General features: G+C 36.6%; 1 protein-coding gene across 1 annotated transcript in view; it reads left to right on the forward strand.

The window, feature by feature from the left end:
- Window positions 1–16,318, forward strand: part of IPO5 (importin 5) — a 41,528-nt gene that overhangs the window by 4,395 nt on the left and 20,815 nt on the right. The window contains exons 2-9 of the mRNA XM_059839259.1: window positions 795–875; window positions 6,123–6,315; window positions 6,793–6,895; window positions 7,125–7,221; window positions 8,223–8,327; window positions 11,481–11,603; window positions 11,691–11,811; window positions 15,251–15,338. Of these exons, the coding sequence (XP_059695242.1) occupies window positions 795–875; window positions 6,123–6,315; window positions 6,793–6,895; window positions 7,125–7,221; window positions 8,223–8,327; window positions 11,481–11,603; window positions 11,691–11,811; window positions 15,251–15,338 (911 nt within the window). The remainder of the gene's footprint in view (window positions 1–794; window positions 876–6,122; window positions 6,316–6,792; window positions 6,896–7,124; window positions 7,222–8,222; window positions 8,328–11,480; window positions 11,604–11,690; window positions 11,812–15,250; window positions 15,339–16,318) is intronic.

Below are 16,318 nucleotides of genomic sequence, written 5' to 3' on the forward strand. Positions count from 1 at the left end.
ATTCTGCTGCTCCTACCTACATACGTTTAACATACTTTTTAAAAAAATGGTTTCAAAATGCACTCATATACCATGTTTTGGATAGCAAAAGTTATTTTACTGTATTTTGACTCTAGCTTCTAAGTAACAATATAATTTAAAAAGGAGACGTATAAAATGCATGCCAGAAGCACGTAAGACAATGTAACTGAACTTATTAAACTTCTCATTTTGTTAAGAGGGTTTTCCTAAGGAGGAGACTAAGTAGTTTCTTTTTCTGAAATTCAGGCAGGAGTTTAAAAATGAGACATTCTTATTCAGAATGTATGGTTGAGACATGTGGCTGCCACATAACATTGTAAAAGTTTTTAAAAGGTTCAAAACCAGAACTGATCCAATTTTTGGACTATACATTAGTCTGATTATTAACCTGTTGGTCACAGCTTGGTCTCAGGCTTCCAAAGTTCTTAATTCTTTGATATGATAAAAGTTATGATGGATTCCCTGTAGGACATGCATGGCATATGTTGTATTTCTATGAGTTTGTGTTCTATTTATATTTTGTAACTAATCTCCTAAGTGGCCATGCATATGTAGATCATTCCAATATGGCAGGTCTTACCAGAGAACTAAGATTTTACTCATGATTTTAAAAAGGTCATACATTTTTATTTTGATAAGTTAAATTTCTTTTTTCTGCTATGTTATTTTTTAAAATGGGATGGATACTGATGTTGTTTTAAAAGGAGAGTCAATTCATATTACACATGCTTTCTAATAAATGTTTACAATAAGCTGCATCTCTTTTTATGCAGGAGACCTACGAGACTATTCCAGGCCCATCAAAGATCACTTACCTCCTGCAGGCAATCAGGAACAATGCTACTCCCGAGGAGGTATGGCTCAATAACCTCTGTGCAGATCTTTAATGGGACTTGGAGAAGAGGGGAAGAAATCAGTGCTGATCATTTTGGAATACATGAGCAAGTTTGGTGTAACTTGAAGCATCTTAATTTACTGCACATTTGTAGAGGGATCACTCTTCTTTTTGTCTTGATTGTTGCATGCCCAGTTCACTAGCTGAGACTTTGTGGTGCTGGACACAAAGTATTAATTTCAGGAATAGTTTTTTCATAAGCAACTGCTTGAGTCTCCATTGTTTTCTGTTGTGTGCTTTGCTTAACGAGTGTTATTTTCCATTAAATGTATAACTAATATGTGACTTACTGTTGTGTATCTTCAAGTGACAGTTGAGAAGTGATTTCTGCTTGGAGTCCTGTGCCTAAGCACACTAAACTTGTGTATCGTCTGAAACTTACAGTGCTTCTTAAGTCATCTGGCAGTATTATGGAATGAGTGGAGAGAAGTCTAAACATACAATTTTTTTAATCTGGGCATAAAGTACAGGTGTCTTTTAGTTACTCCTTAGTTTTGTAAGGCTCACAACTTTAGCAATCAGTTAAAGTACTTACTGGTAAAACTATTATTCACTTGGATATGCAGAGCAAAGAACTACTAAACTTTCAAGATACTATAAATTTTAGAGTCACTTAAACAATTTCTGAACAATATTATAAGAGCATAAGTGTGCTTTTTCTCTATGGATAGCAGTCTCTTCTGGCAGACTATATTCAATTTAGAGTTAGTTGCCATTTGTGCTTTTTAATACTAAGAAAGTATCAGTGTACCCCTACTGATGCTTATCGATCTATAATGTTGTGTTCTTCTGACAGACTCCTACAATATTATACTAGCAACTGGTTGCATGAGGTATCTAGTTTTCCTTTTTGCTCCTCTGAGATGATAGAAAACTGTAGAGCAGTGTTATTACAAAGTATAAATAAATACTTGTTTCATGTGTTTGCTGATTTTATTCCCTTTACATGAGCTAAGGAAATAGCCTAGTGTAAAACTTAGGAATCTTGCCAGTTACATGGATTTTGACTTGCAAAGTACAAAAAAACTTTTCACCCATAGAAGTTACTCTTGCCAGAGACAGCAAAGGCTAACACTTGTAGAATATCTTGACATTTAACTTTACCAATGGATTAATCAAAGCAAGGTTTAAATGTTAGCTCTTACCATAAGTAAGCATTGGGTGCTGGACTCAAAAAATCCTGATTAATAAAGCCTACAATCTCTTCCCTGTAAATCCAACTACTTAGTAGCCTAATTAGAGCCTAAGTGAGGTAATCCCCATGCTCAATCTAAATGCTGCATATAAACACTGCATATGCTGGGAAGCGTTCTGTGCATGTTTAATATGATGCTGGTATCAACAGGCAGTTTCTGCATGTGTTTTATAGAGATCCAAATGCTGAGCAGATATTGCATGTCACCAGTGGATAGAGCTTTGGGCCTGGTATGTGTCCTCTGAGCACACTGAATCTACCAGCGCCACCAAACACAGGATGCTGGAAGGAGCTTCAGAACTTTAAATGTGCCTTGTCCCAGCTGTGTGAAAGCTGGGTTCAGATCCCTCTTTATCTTGAAGCCTTTGTATTGCTTTACCTCCTTACAGGAAAACTAGGATGAAGAAAATACCCCATCCTGTTTGCGTGAGTTGGGTGTCTATGTTGTAGAGAGTACAAGATTTGTAGGACTATTCAGACAGCAGTTGGGGAAGTCCTGCCTCTGCAACCAATAATATTGGCATTTAAATGGAGAAACAGGGATGCAAATTGTGCTCGCAAGTACTCTTTGTATTTGACATAGAAAACCATTAAGCTAGATTTGGAATAACTTTTAACTAACTGTGTAACGGGTTTTCTCCTAGCCAGATACCTAAACTATGGAAATAGTCACCTCTTTCCTCTGTTCATACTTTACTAATAGCAAAGTAAAACCATTCACAGAAGTGGAGGGAAGCATCTGACTTAGCAGTTAGAACACTTCTGTGCCAGGTGATGTGCATGTTTGTACACCTCAGTCTGAGGAGGGGCTTGTCCTTACTTCCTGCACTTGTAGTCTCACTGTTATGAAATTAAGACTACTTCCTATGCAACTGCATTTTAAAGGGCTGTACAGAAAGGTGATATATATTCACAGTTGATTTGATTTATTTTATTTTTAGGACTTATATATTTTAGGCTGTTACATTGCAGTTTTGATTTATCACATAAATCTTTGAGAGGAGCAGAAGTTCTGCATTTCCCCCTGCATTTGTTTTTTTCTTAGTTAACTCTGGATTGGCAGGTTTTGATTGTGTCCTAATTTAGAGATGACTAGTAAAATAACAAATGCTCTGCAGAACTGTTTCTGCTGTACTCACAGCCTTCTTGGAGGGCCCTGACCTCTCCCAGACCTCTGCCCATATTGTCACATGAAGGGATGCATTTCTTAGTTTGAAGACTGATGTTGTGGACAGCTCTCTGTTTAGCCTTTGGGAAGGAAGGCAGCCCAAGGATGCACCACAGTTCTGCCTTTGAGTTGTCTGTGGATCTTGGACACTCTGTGCTGTGAATTCCACATAGGACTAGATCTCTGAATGACAAGTCCATCTTTGAACCATGTGCTAAATGTTCTTTACTTCCATCCCTCCATGTTTTCCTCCTTGAGGACTTGAACAATAAAACAGAAGTAAAAATCCAGTGTGACAGTGCTACACAAGATAGTCAAGCTTTTTCTTATAAATATATAGGGTTACGTGGATGCTTTGAATATTGTTGGAGAGCATGGCATCCCAGATTGCTGTTCAAAATTCTGCTGCTACCCTGCTCAGCAAATATATTTTCATCTTGTGCTTTATTTCTGTCATCCTTAAAATACTAAAACATTTTTAACACACTCTAAATTCTACTAATCAGAAGCAGTATGTTTAAATTTGAGTATTATGGCTACTTTTTATATTAATAACTTATACGCTTCAGTTGTATGTGAGCATCTCAGTAATTTAGACATGCAGAAGACCCAACGCTGGGAAAAAATGTGCTCTCTTTATGCTTCTTTGGTAGCTGGAATTCCTTCTTTGGGGAGATATGCTTTATATTGTTCCTCTCCTCATTAAAAGCTATTGCTACTGAATTGCAGAATTTTAAAATGCTTGTTTAAGTACATATTTTGAAATACTTAAACTTAACGTACCTTTGGGGTGTGTGAAAAATTCATATATTCTTTCTTAGAGTAGAGGAAACGGCCCTGGAAGTGCCATTAATTCAGCCATGTTTGTCATAGTTAAATTGACAATGATAGTTTTCCTATGTAAGTGAGTATCCGCTGAGGAAAATATGCCATTTTTTATTATTAGAAGTCAGTAGCTCATTTGTCACTCCTTAAAACACTTGAATTTGCTTATGGGATTTTGGAGATTGTTTGTTTTCCTAAGCTAGTAACTATAACCAGTATATAATTCCTGTAGTGCTGGTCTTGTGTCTTTCTGCATGCCTTACTACTTGTGTTTTTACTTTGCAATCAGCCTGTTTATCAGTCTTCTAATATTTTAAATTCTTAGGAGTTGGAAATTCTTATCCTTGTTTTCGTAAAGCATGTAGTCTTCACCTCTGTTCCCTGTCTGTCCACCTGTTAGTACTTCATGAAAGAATATACTATAATGCAAGTTCAGTCATTATCAGGTGTCAGGAAATCCTCACTGAAACACGATGCCTTGAGTAAGGGAAGACAACACCAGAGTTTGTGCCCTGTTTAGTCCCAGTGAACTTGCTCCCCACTCAAGGCATTTCTATGTAAGTTTACCATATTAATGAGGAAAAATTTAATCTTTCACAGTATTGGTGCTCCAAGGGATGGGAGAAAGAAAGATGTCATTATATTTTGGTACCATTATAGCTTTTGGACACATTGTTAGTGAGATTCCCACAGGCAGTGGGGGAAGAATGTCCTTCTGAGCTCACATTCCCCTGTGACAGCCTATTGCTAGAGAATCTTGGCTTCTGAGGGGAACTACAGCACAGGTGGGCACTGTGACTGTTCACCTGCTGCCTTCCTTACATCTGCTAGGGAAGAGCTAATCCTACATATGTGGTGGCCTTAGCCCACACTGGAGATGGTGAGGAGATATGGAATGATAAAGAATTGGGTCCAATTCTACTCCATTCCTTCTGCTGGTACAGAGACACTTTGAGTGCAGTACTCTTTAGCTAGACAGAAGAGAGCTGGGTAATTTAGAAAAAGACACAGTGAGTCTGGAGACTGCAGAACATAAGAATAGTATCTTGGGTGCTGTTTTAGCAATACCTGATATTTACAGGGTATGTTAGAAGTTGACACTTCGCAGCAGTTTGTGTTTCACATCTATAGGTTATGTCATAATAACATTATTGAGAAATTGGAACTGATTACTTTTGCTTTTGAAAAGTTTTGAATTTCAAAGGCTTTTAAATGAAACTTTGTCATTCATGTGCACATTAAATAAGAATATCTTTGCAAAAAAATTGAGTTTGAATTATTTTTTGTGAGAATTTAGCGCACACAAGGTTTTGTTATGTATGTTGCTCTATTAATTTTGAATTACTGTATTTTTTGCTTCTAGTGCAATTGTAAATGAATATGGATATGTAAATGATACTGTTATAAAATAGGTGTATGCATACAGGATACAAGATTGTAGTATGTGATTTTGAGGTTCCTATGCTTAAGTTCAAGTTTAAAGAAAAAAGTTTCATCGTAGGCCTGCAAAACACTGAAAGCTTTGTTTTGACTTGGTTTTGGGTTTAGTTGTTTGAGAATGTGAAGGAGGGTTTACGGGTTAATTATCTGACAAAACTGCCCCAATAAGTCACTTTTTAATCCAGAAAAACCTGCCTGCATTATAATGACCTCATTAGGCCATTTAAAATAGAAAGAATTCATGCTTTAAAGATCTTTCAATAGCACAGCTAAGTTCTTAACTTGCCACAAAGTATTTCTGAGGTTGAGCTATAGAAAAAACCTGAGTGCCTCAGTACTGTCATTATTTCTTTGAAGGGCTGTAATTGTCAGAAACATGGTTGTAAGCTGATGTTTCTTTACTATGTTTTTTTTTTTTCACTATCATAATTGTCATCTGTTGCTTAAGAGGTATTCCATTCACCAAAGAACTCTACACAATGGAAGTGTCATTTGGAAGCATGATGTCGATGTTCCCTTGTAGGAGCATGATTATCATGTCAAACACTTGAACACACACACACACTTCTCCTCAACAGGCTCGGCAGATGGCAGCTGTCCTTCTGCGCCGCCTGTTGTCATCTGCATTTGAAGAAGTTTATCCAGCTCTGTCACCTGAGGATCAGGCATCAGTCAAGAGTGAATTGCTGCTCTTTATCCAGTTAGAAGTGCAGTCCACTATGAGGAAGAAAATATGTGACATAGTCGCTGAATTGGCCAGGAATTTAATAGGTACTTTATTTATATAAGTTGATACTGTAGTAAAATGTTTATGTGTTGCTAGTGGTTGTATTTGAATCTCTGCTTAGGCTTTTGCACATGATGTGCTAATTCCATGGCCTATAATAGAACCTAATATTTGTTTACACTATCCTTGACCAGATGAAAATAAGATTCTTAAACTCTGCTTTTTAAATTGCTCAAGTTTGGGTGAGATTGTATTAAGATTTATAAATCCAGTTTTGTGTAAATTGTCATGATTTATGCTGAACATTGCATCAGTTTCTTATTTTGAGTGCTGCTATATAGCAGTAAACAGAGATCATCTTCTGATATGGAGTGGTTTTAGATTAGACATTTCACAATATTTTACATTGTGACTTAGGTACATCTTCAGATCAGGGAGTCAGTGATGACTGGTTTTCCTGCCCCTGATATCTCACCATCCTGAAGTTTGCTTATCCTCAAACTTTGTTGTGTTTAATGTAGATGAAGATGGCAATAACCAGTGGCCAGAAGTTCTGAAATTCTTATTTGACTCTGTCAGCTCTCAGAATGTGGGGCTGCGTGAGGCTGCTCTACATATTTTCTGGTAAGCTATGTTTTTGTAGGATAGCCTAATCATGTCTGAAAATGAAAGAAAAACTGTCACAAAGTAATTAACTAGCAATCATATTTATTTAATTTATTTTCTTGTATTGTGGCTTACTTAACTCAAATGTGTACAATTACAATCTGCAACTTAAACAATGGATAAGTTTGAAATACTAGTTTAACCTTAACTTGTCAATTTTTATTAATTAATTTGGTCTTATCCTTAGGAATTTTCCTGGGATTTTTGGGAATCAACAGCAGCACTATTTGGATGTCATTAAGAGAATGCTGGTTCAGTGTATGCAAGATCAGGAACATCCCTCAGTAAGACCTTTATGTTCTTTGGGGATTTTAGTATGTTCTGAGCATAGAAATTTGGTGCAGTAGTCTCAAACATAAAGGTTAAACTAAACCATAGATTTTAACCAGAGAATTGCATTACCTGAAAATGATGTACATACAGAGTTTTGACTATTCCTGCTGCACACCAAAGGCTCAGACCTTTTTGTGGTCCTAAAGCTGAGTGGCTGCTTATATCTGCATTGTTTAGGCCCAGATTCTTCCCTAGTTATGCTTGGAAAAACCCAGCTGCAGTGGCCCCAGGCAGATGGGGTTTTAGCCAGCAGCATTGAGGGGTCAGAAACCCCATGTTAAATTCTCTTTCTGGCCTGTGTAAGTCTGTCATCTCTCTACATGCAGTGTATGTAGATAGTACATGGTATGTCTCAAAATTCTGAGTATGCAACAGCTCCTTGAACTCTTTGTGCATGTTTTGCTCTAAGGGTGTGTAAGCAAGCCTTGCTTTTCTGCAAGGCTTCAGATTAATTGATTTGTGCAGAGAATTGTACTTTGAAAATGTTTCTCTTGTTATGGGAAATGCTGGGCAAGGATAAGAAACCCTGCTGTGATATATGGGTTTAGTTTGCTGCTCCCCCAAGGATTACTTTTTCTGACCTTTGAAAGTTGACCGAGTAACATTTTCTAAAGTACCACAAGTCATGCCTTTTAAGAGGAATGTCTTAAACACTTAGCTCACACTTCTTGAAAAATGAGAATGACACTTGCATGCATATTTGAAGTTCTGATAGAAGTTGAAAACAATAGGGTTTTCTTTCATTAAATAAAAACCACCAAAACAAAAAGCAAAACTAGGGACTACTTGCCACCTTGTATGATAAACTTTTTGTAAACAATGTAGATGCTGAATGTCTTCATTATCACTTTACCTTAATTTGAAGTAAAACTTAAAATCCCATGTTAAAAACTAACAGAGGCATGTTTCAATACTAGTTTCCCACATTTATTTCTTCAATCATGTCTTTTAGATCAAGACTTTGTCTGCTAGAGCTGCAGCTGCGTTTGTGCTTGCTAATGAGCTCAATGCTCCCCTTCTTAAACATTTTGCAGACTTGCTACCTGGAATCTTGCAGGTAAGAAACCAAACAAGTTACACTTACTGTGCCATTACTGTCTGTTTTGACTATATACAAATGTAAGTTATTGATGTGCGAATCTATGAATTTTTGCTGAGACCTGAATTAACTGACCCTTTTAGCCAGACAGCAGTTGCTAGCAAGATGGAGACTGATAAGGAATTTTGCAAATAGAGGATATTTGATAAGGTTTTAAGGAAAATAGCTCAGTGCTGATCAACATAGACAGTGTTACAGAGATAAATGAGTTAAAATTCTTTGTAGGGTATATAGGTCAAAATCATACAGCTTTTAAATTAACCATGATATTGAAATACAAATATGGGCTACCCTGAGATTTGAAGTAATCTGTAATTGGGGAATTCATGGACTTGTGATATCCTGTGTCTCTTGTCTTTAGAGGAAAGCATAAAATTATTCTGAACATAGATTCTCAGACTGAGAACAAAAGTCTGTAGAAATGATATTTATTGTTTGGTAAATTAGGAAATTGCAAATAAAATGCCATTTTAAGCTTCATGTAATTTCAGAGGCTAGATTAGAATTCTTGGGTGGATGAATTTGAGCAAAAGTTGAAATTCTAGTCTAAGGTATTCACAGTACACTTACCTTTCTATATCAAGAAACGGTGGAAGCAACTAAGTACATATGATAACGCAGGAAGTGAACTTCTGGTGATTTTAAATTAGGCTAAATTTACATTAAAGACAGACTTCTCAGTACAGTCAGAACAGCAGGTTCTTGTTGACAGTGTGAGCTGTAAACTGCTTGTGCTTTGTGGCAAGCTGAAGAAAAATTTTGCCAAATCTACTGGCATCTGCAACTGATGGAATTCTGCTTGATCTTAAATGCAAACTGAGAGGAATTTATCCAGATCATCTGAACTTGAAAATGGCCTGTAGTGTGTATAAGTTTTTTGATATTGAGGTCTCTATTTGTTGTTTAGTCCCTGTCCATGCCTTGTCAATAACAATTTTGTTGTTAAAAAGTTGTAACTGCCTGAGAGGACCTTGGCTACACAGTACTACTGTGTAAGTGGGGGCGAGGCAGGGTTTGGGGTGGTCATACCATTTGTCTTATGTGTGGCACTTAAACAGTATGTGGGTTTGAGATTTCGGGCTGATAGCTCACTCTGTGTGCTATAACTTTCAATGCTACTCTTACACTATTTAGACACTGTAACAACACCTGCCCTTGGCTCGCATTTTCAAGCTTTCTTTTGCTAATACAGAGCACAGAGCTGTGCTATGAAATCTGTCTTTTTAAAGTACTTATTGCAAGAAGAACTAGATTTTCAGGCTGTGGTAACACAAGATGGATATGAAGATCCGAGTTTATAAATAGGAATGTGTTAGAATAGTGGTGAGTGACCTTTGGAGACAGTTGGATGTTTTTTTTGTTCCTGTTGAAATTAATTTTGTTGAAACACTGACAGGGTAAAAAAGCTAAAAATAAAATTCTGACTTGGCATATCAGTCCTTTCAGTACAAAATCTATAATGGTTATGCTGGAAGCTGAACTTTCAAAACTGACAGTTGAAGCTTTTACCCAAAGCTTTCTGTTGCAAAGGGAGGTAAAAGATAATAGAACTTCACTGACTTCTTGGACGTTGTTTGATACTACAAAAAAGTACTTTTGTCTTTTAGGGCTCACTTTTCACTTTGAGCTGCTTTCTTCAGAAAACTACTCTTGCTTTAGAAAACTGTCAGAGTTGCAATTGATATTAAATACAGTTTTGCAGAAAATTCCAGTGAATATTACATTGTCCTTTGAGAGAATCAGAGGATGTTATAGCTATTAGACCAAAAGGCCTTAACCGTGACAGATTTTTTTTTTTCCAGATTTTTCCAGAATGTTTCTGGTATTAAAAGATGATGCTTCTGTTTTGAAAGTGTGGGTTATATAAGGGCCATTAACAAAAATGTTGAATTATAGACTTAAATGTTAAAACTTATTTAGTTACTCGCTTACAAAAATTAGAAAGACATAAAATACTCACTTCAACATTAGGAAGACATAAAATACTTTGCTAATGAAAATTCCTTTCAAAATCTCGGAAGAGAGTGTAAAGACTTTTTTCTTTGGAGCTTGGTTCCTTCTGAATTCTAACACCATTAAGTAACAGTGCTCTGATTTGGCACTAAAATATCACCCTGATCAGTTAAAAGTAAGTTTTAAATTACTTTTCAGATTGTGAATATGGGTTAGGAAAGATAGTTGCAAAAAGCTTGTTTTCTTTTTCTCTTTTCCATGTCTTTGACTGAAGGCTGAAAGGTCTGCATTAATTTGGTGGCTCTGGAGGGATGTCTGGAAAAAAACTCTTTAATCTTGTGGTTCCTGGTGTTTATAAGCATAAGCTATTCAAAACTTTTCTCACGTAACAGGCGAAAGGGAAGTTAGGCTCATTTTCCTTCTTTCAGGCTGAGTTACTTCCTTTTCAATGGATTTTGAAGTTCCTGTCAGAACCCAGTGGTTTTGCATGTTGGAGCCTCTGATATGTGACCTTAATTCTTTCTGATTGTCTGCAGTGTTAAATTTGAACATTGTGAGCCATAACTTAGTTGTAGAAAACTTGTAGTTTTGGATGCTGCATAGTATCCTGTTGTGGATTTATGCACACAGGTCACCATCGCAGGGTCTGACTCTGGGATCTGCTGGAAGTTGGAGTGAAGGCTTCTGATTGTGTTCTATTAGTTCTCAGGTTACAGCTTGATCTGGTGCCTCCAGAGAGGGACCCCTACCCCAATCCATGTCTCTCAATTGTATGTGTGTTGCTGATGGCCCAGTCCCCAGCCACTTACTTCTGGTTGGTGGTCTCTTGATTTCTCACTGGTTTTTTTACTGTTGCAAGACTGATCTCCTGATGAAGTTACTTTATTCTCTTGGAATTGTCTGCTTGATTCTTATCTTCTTCATTAAGCTTGTATCTGCTGGAATCAGCTAGTTCATTGTTAGAAGCATTAGTTTTAACAAAAAGTTTACCCTAGTCAGTTCTTGTGGCCTCAAGCTTTGGCTGCTTAGCTACTAATACTAAATGAGACTGTTCAGAGAAATAAGAGTACAATTAATGAAATTTCTTCTATAACAGTGGTCCTATTCATAATGTGGTTTGTTTTTATTTAATTTTATCTCCATCTTATCTTTTTATAGGCTCTAAATGATTCGTGCTACCAAAATGATGATTCTGTTCTGAAATCCCTTGTAGAAATTGCAGATTCTGTTCCCAAATATTTACGACCACATTTAGAAGCTACTTTGCAGCTAACTCTGAAGGTAAAGCTAGGAATGTTTTTTTAAGAATCACTGTTTCCATCCCAAGACCTCTGTTCTAACCATTTGCTCTGATCTTTTGGGTTGTAGCTGTGTGCAGATGCCAGTCTCAGTAACATGCAGCGTCAGTTGGCACTCGAAGTAATTGTGGCCTTGTCAGAAACTGCTGCTGCTATGCTGAGGAGGCATACAAATATTATTGCACAAGCCAGTAAGTATTTTCCTCATTTTCTTTGTTGAAACAGTCTTCTTTTACAGTGTTAAATTGACTTTGCTGTTGGTCAGTGGCAAAACCACATCTAAGTGAGAGTTTGCTTCTGCTCATAACTTAAGAAAACTCAGTTCAGTGTTACCTAATGGAGTAACCCCCTTCCTATTATGACTCTTCATAAATTGATCTATGCCTATGCAGCACCAAAAATTTGAATAAAAATACAGTGGGCTTTTATTAGATGTTTCCAAGGAAAACTCTACTTGCTTGCTTTTTGCCTGGCTTTGGAAAATTTTACTGTAACAAAAAAAACAGCATTTAGTCCTCAAGTTGTACGTTTGGAGTTTGGTATGTAGGCCAGATACTCTGTGGTGCTGGCAAGTCAAGAGTGAAGGAATTCAGCATGCATGTTGAGCATCAGTGGTGAGTTAAAGCTCTGGATTAAAAAAGTTAGATGCTAGTAAATGCATAGAAATAATCTATTTAGTCTATTTAACATGTGGGTAGTAAAGTCTTTGAAGAGGCACTTTTAAAATCATGCATCATTATTTGAAATGCTAAAAATAAATGTCTTCTGGGCAGCTCTAGCATCAGTGCTGTTTGCACTGGTGTTTCTTTGCCTTTTAAACCTTTTCTTTGACTAGATCAGGGCCCTGGCACAGCAGTGTAGCCTGCTTTTCTCTCCCTGTCATACTTGTGTTTGTCTAAATTCTTGCTTGTTTTCTGAAACTTGAATAAAAGGTAACTTTTGCTATGTGCTCAGCTCAAAAATACTACAATTTTTCTGTGTGCTCAGCATGAGGAAAGTTGTATATAGATGACACTAAAATTATAAAACTTCTGTTGGAAAACATTGCAAACTCGATCTGCTTGGCTTAAGTGTTAAAAATATTGATGAGAAGTTTTGTTTGATAGTAGAATAGTTTTTTAAAGAAGAGATTCTTTAGAACATATTTTGGAATCTGTAAATTTTCAGAACACTCTATTTTCACTCCATCCTCTAGTTTATTGGAATTATTAACACTTGACACTTACTGACCCCACATCATTACAAGCTTCTTATTTGTTCTGGAGAGAGGTACCTCTTATCTCTTTAGAAGGTACTACTTTGGGTTGCTAGTTGCTGTTTGGGAATGAAATACTTCTATTAAGATAAAGCACCATAGAAAGAAAGAAATGCCTTTCATTTGCAATTCATTATAAAATTAGTCTTATTACTAATATATCATTAAGGAGAAAAACATTTATTTTGCAGAACTGGTAAAGCAGTTGTGTTCAGGGCATGATAAAAAGGTAGCAAAAAGGGACTGCTTTTGTCTTGGCTTTGTATCTTAGTTTAAAAGGCTTTCTGTTTTCATTCAACTGAGAAGTTGCTAGATCACTTGATGCTCACTACTCAGAACTGGGGCTTGGGCAAAATTGTCATTTTGTGCTGCTTTTACTGAGCACAGTGCTGGTTTAGGAGTGTGTGTCCTGTGTGCCAGTTAGCTGCTCAGGAATCCACTTGGATTAAGATTTCCCTTCTTGAGCTTACAGGATTGCAGAGAGTTTTATTGCTCTGGTAAGAAGCAGACTTAGTGGGCTCATGCTTAACTTGTTTGTAAGAGTCTGTATATTAGCAGTAATTAAATTTTGAGGGCTTGTTGGGACAATGCTGAAATTTCTATGCATGCTCTACATTTTTTTTAAACTTTGTGAAATTACATTTACTGGCAGCCACATTCATGCAAGACATCAGGAAGAAACAAGAAATTGTAGGTTCTAGATATAATGATGGCCAGAGCACGTTGGATGAGTGAGTTCTCAACCTTTTTTGTTAGTAGCAGCAAACATTGACATGGCTTTTTGGAGCCACAGAGCATTTATGTTAGATGATGATTGTCTGCTGTATTCCGTAGCTGTTGTGCCAAGCTGTGGTTCTCATCTCTGTACTTATGTGTGTCTGTGTCTGAAAATCTTCTGGACTCCAATACTTTGGCAGTTTTTGAGGTCTAATCAGTGTATATAAAACTGCCATGTGGGCATCATGCTAGGGGGACCATAGTGTCTGTTAAGTTATCTTGATAGTACGTAAGAGCCCTCTGGAGGTTTTTGTAGCCATAGGATATCTTCTATCTGAAAATACATACCCACATCAAGCAAATAAATCCATAATTTGATCTTTTTTGATACTTACTCTACGGTGCTATCAGTGAGCAATATTTCTTTCTGTCATCAGTTGACCAGTAGTTTCTCATCTGTCCAGATATGTGGTGGTGAGTTTGCTTAGGGCGTTTTCTGTGTGTTAGATTACAATAGTGTAGGTGTATTGTGAAATTCAGCAGTTGCAGTATGCTTGATCAGTTCCAGTAAATCTCATTAGCAGCATGAGCAGTTACTAGTTGCCTACTCGTTTTTCACGTAGGTTGCTGTAAAGGGCAGTTACCTGTGGTAGCTGTCTTCAAGATGTGTGGTAGGCTGTGCTAAAAAGATTGTTAAAGGTCAAAGGTTGAGTATTTGACTGAAACCTTTTGTTTCCAGGTCAAAGTGAGACTTTGTTGCATAAATGATACTAAATTCAAACAATTGCTCTGAGTGATTGGTATGTAGTACAGAGTTAAGTGCTTAAGAGCCCCTTACTTTGCTTTGGAAGTATAAGGTAGACTTTTCACCTCTTGTGCTTCTGAAGGGCACAGCAACAGGTAGACTTAGAGCAGACAAACTTCTCCTCCTGTGAGAAGTGGTAAGACTACCTAATGCTTATTGCATAGTAGTTTAATGCTGTGATAGAGGTTTTGTAGTAGTCTCTATAAAGACTTAGAATGAGAAGAATGGACAGTCTACAGGGGTAGAAGAAGAAAACTGGTGGATTATAATGTGCAAGATATGTTCATTCTACAAAAGAAAATTTTGCATTAGGTGGGAAAAAGGAAATCTCAAATTCTAAACCATGGCCTCATTGTAAGAGAAAAGCTTTATGGTAAGTGACCGCTATATAAATAGATAACAAAACTTATTATGTTAAAACTAAGGGTTCAATCTTAATTAATAGTCTCTTTCATTAGTAAATGTTCAAAGGATGATGTCAGAGTTTCAGAAAAATTAAGGAATTATATCAGAGCTCTAAAGTCATAGAATATTGTTTTTAACTCTTTCAAGAATATAGACTTTATTAAGGAATTTGCTTTTTATAATTGTTATGATCTTCTAAAAAATTTTGAGTCTTGGTAAGTTATACATAAGATTTTTTTACTCTCAGTTTGAATGTTCTGGAAATACTTCTGTGACAATCAGTTCTGGATTATTGGTTAATGCAGTTTGACACACCTGACATCTGCTACTGGAAGAAAAGCTGGTTTTTTTTGAAAATTTTTGAAACGAGAACTTGAAATTCATACTTTTTATTTGAGAATCTATTTTAAGAAATCAGACTGAGTTTAAAACTGGTTTTTTTTTTCAGTTCCTCAGATGTTAGCAATGATGGTTGACTTGGAAGAAGATGAAGATTGGGCAAATGCAGATGAACTTGCTGATGATGATTTTGACAGGTAATTATGAAACCAGTTGTTTCAATGTGTTATCAAGGCTGTGACTAAAGGCACATTTGAAGTGCAGAATGCAAATGCCTGTAGTGCATTACTTTTCTTTATTCAAATAATTATTGTAATTCTGTTCCTTCAGTCATGAGCAGTTTATATGTAGGTTACTTAGGCAGTGTTCAGCAAGGAAGTAAATTATTTCAGTTTTCATATTTGCTGTAATTGGACAAGTTGCATGTCCCCATGTTTGCTGTTTTGTACTGTTGTAGCTTTTCAAAGCCTTTAGCTTTTGTTTTTTCTTGTCATTTATATTACTCAGTTCAGAAGTCAGTGCCTCCTAATCCCCTATTTGAGGGCTAATCCTGAAAGCTGGAAGCCATGTTGAAGCATATTGACCTGTTTAATTATCCACAACCAATGTCTTTGTGTTTTTCTGTATCTGTGCCCTTGAAAATGTGTTGTTTTTGAAAAAAGATGACTTTGGAAGGATGTCATCATGCATGGCAGAGTTCCTTGCTGGATTTCACCTAGTCCAAAAATACTACAATTTTGCTATTATTTTACATCCCTTGGTATGGATAGCAATAGATTATCTTCTTGTGTGTTAGGCAAGAAGGATCTAAAGATGTCCAGTCATTTGGATTTGCTTATTCCTACATGCTTTGTAGCTTGCTTCAACTTTTTACTAAAATAGTGGTTTTGCATACAGCATCCTGTTGCATTTGCTTTTGTCCAGCTACTGTTAGAGTGAAGTGGAAGAAAGCAGAAATAGGTGTAGGAGGTAACTATCTCCGTGCTTCTATAAAGACATGGATGTTCATTTACCAGTCTAGACACTTCTTTGACATACCTGGCTCATCCAGACTCAGATGTAATTAGTGTTTTGAGACAATTTATCTCAAAACACTTAGAGATCTTCATAGGAAATTAGACAATAGAAGAGATGTTCGTTTACCCTGAGCTGTAAAGCAACTTATAATAGATAGCAG

This window comes from Haemorhous mexicanus, chromosome 2 (genome assembly GCF_027477595.1).
Source record: "Haemorhous mexicanus isolate bHaeMex1 chromosome 2, bHaeMex1.pri, whole genome shotgun sequence".
In the NCBI taxonomy this organism is placed as follows: Eukaryota; Metazoa; Chordata; class Aves; order Passeriformes; family Fringillidae; genus Haemorhous; species Haemorhous mexicanus.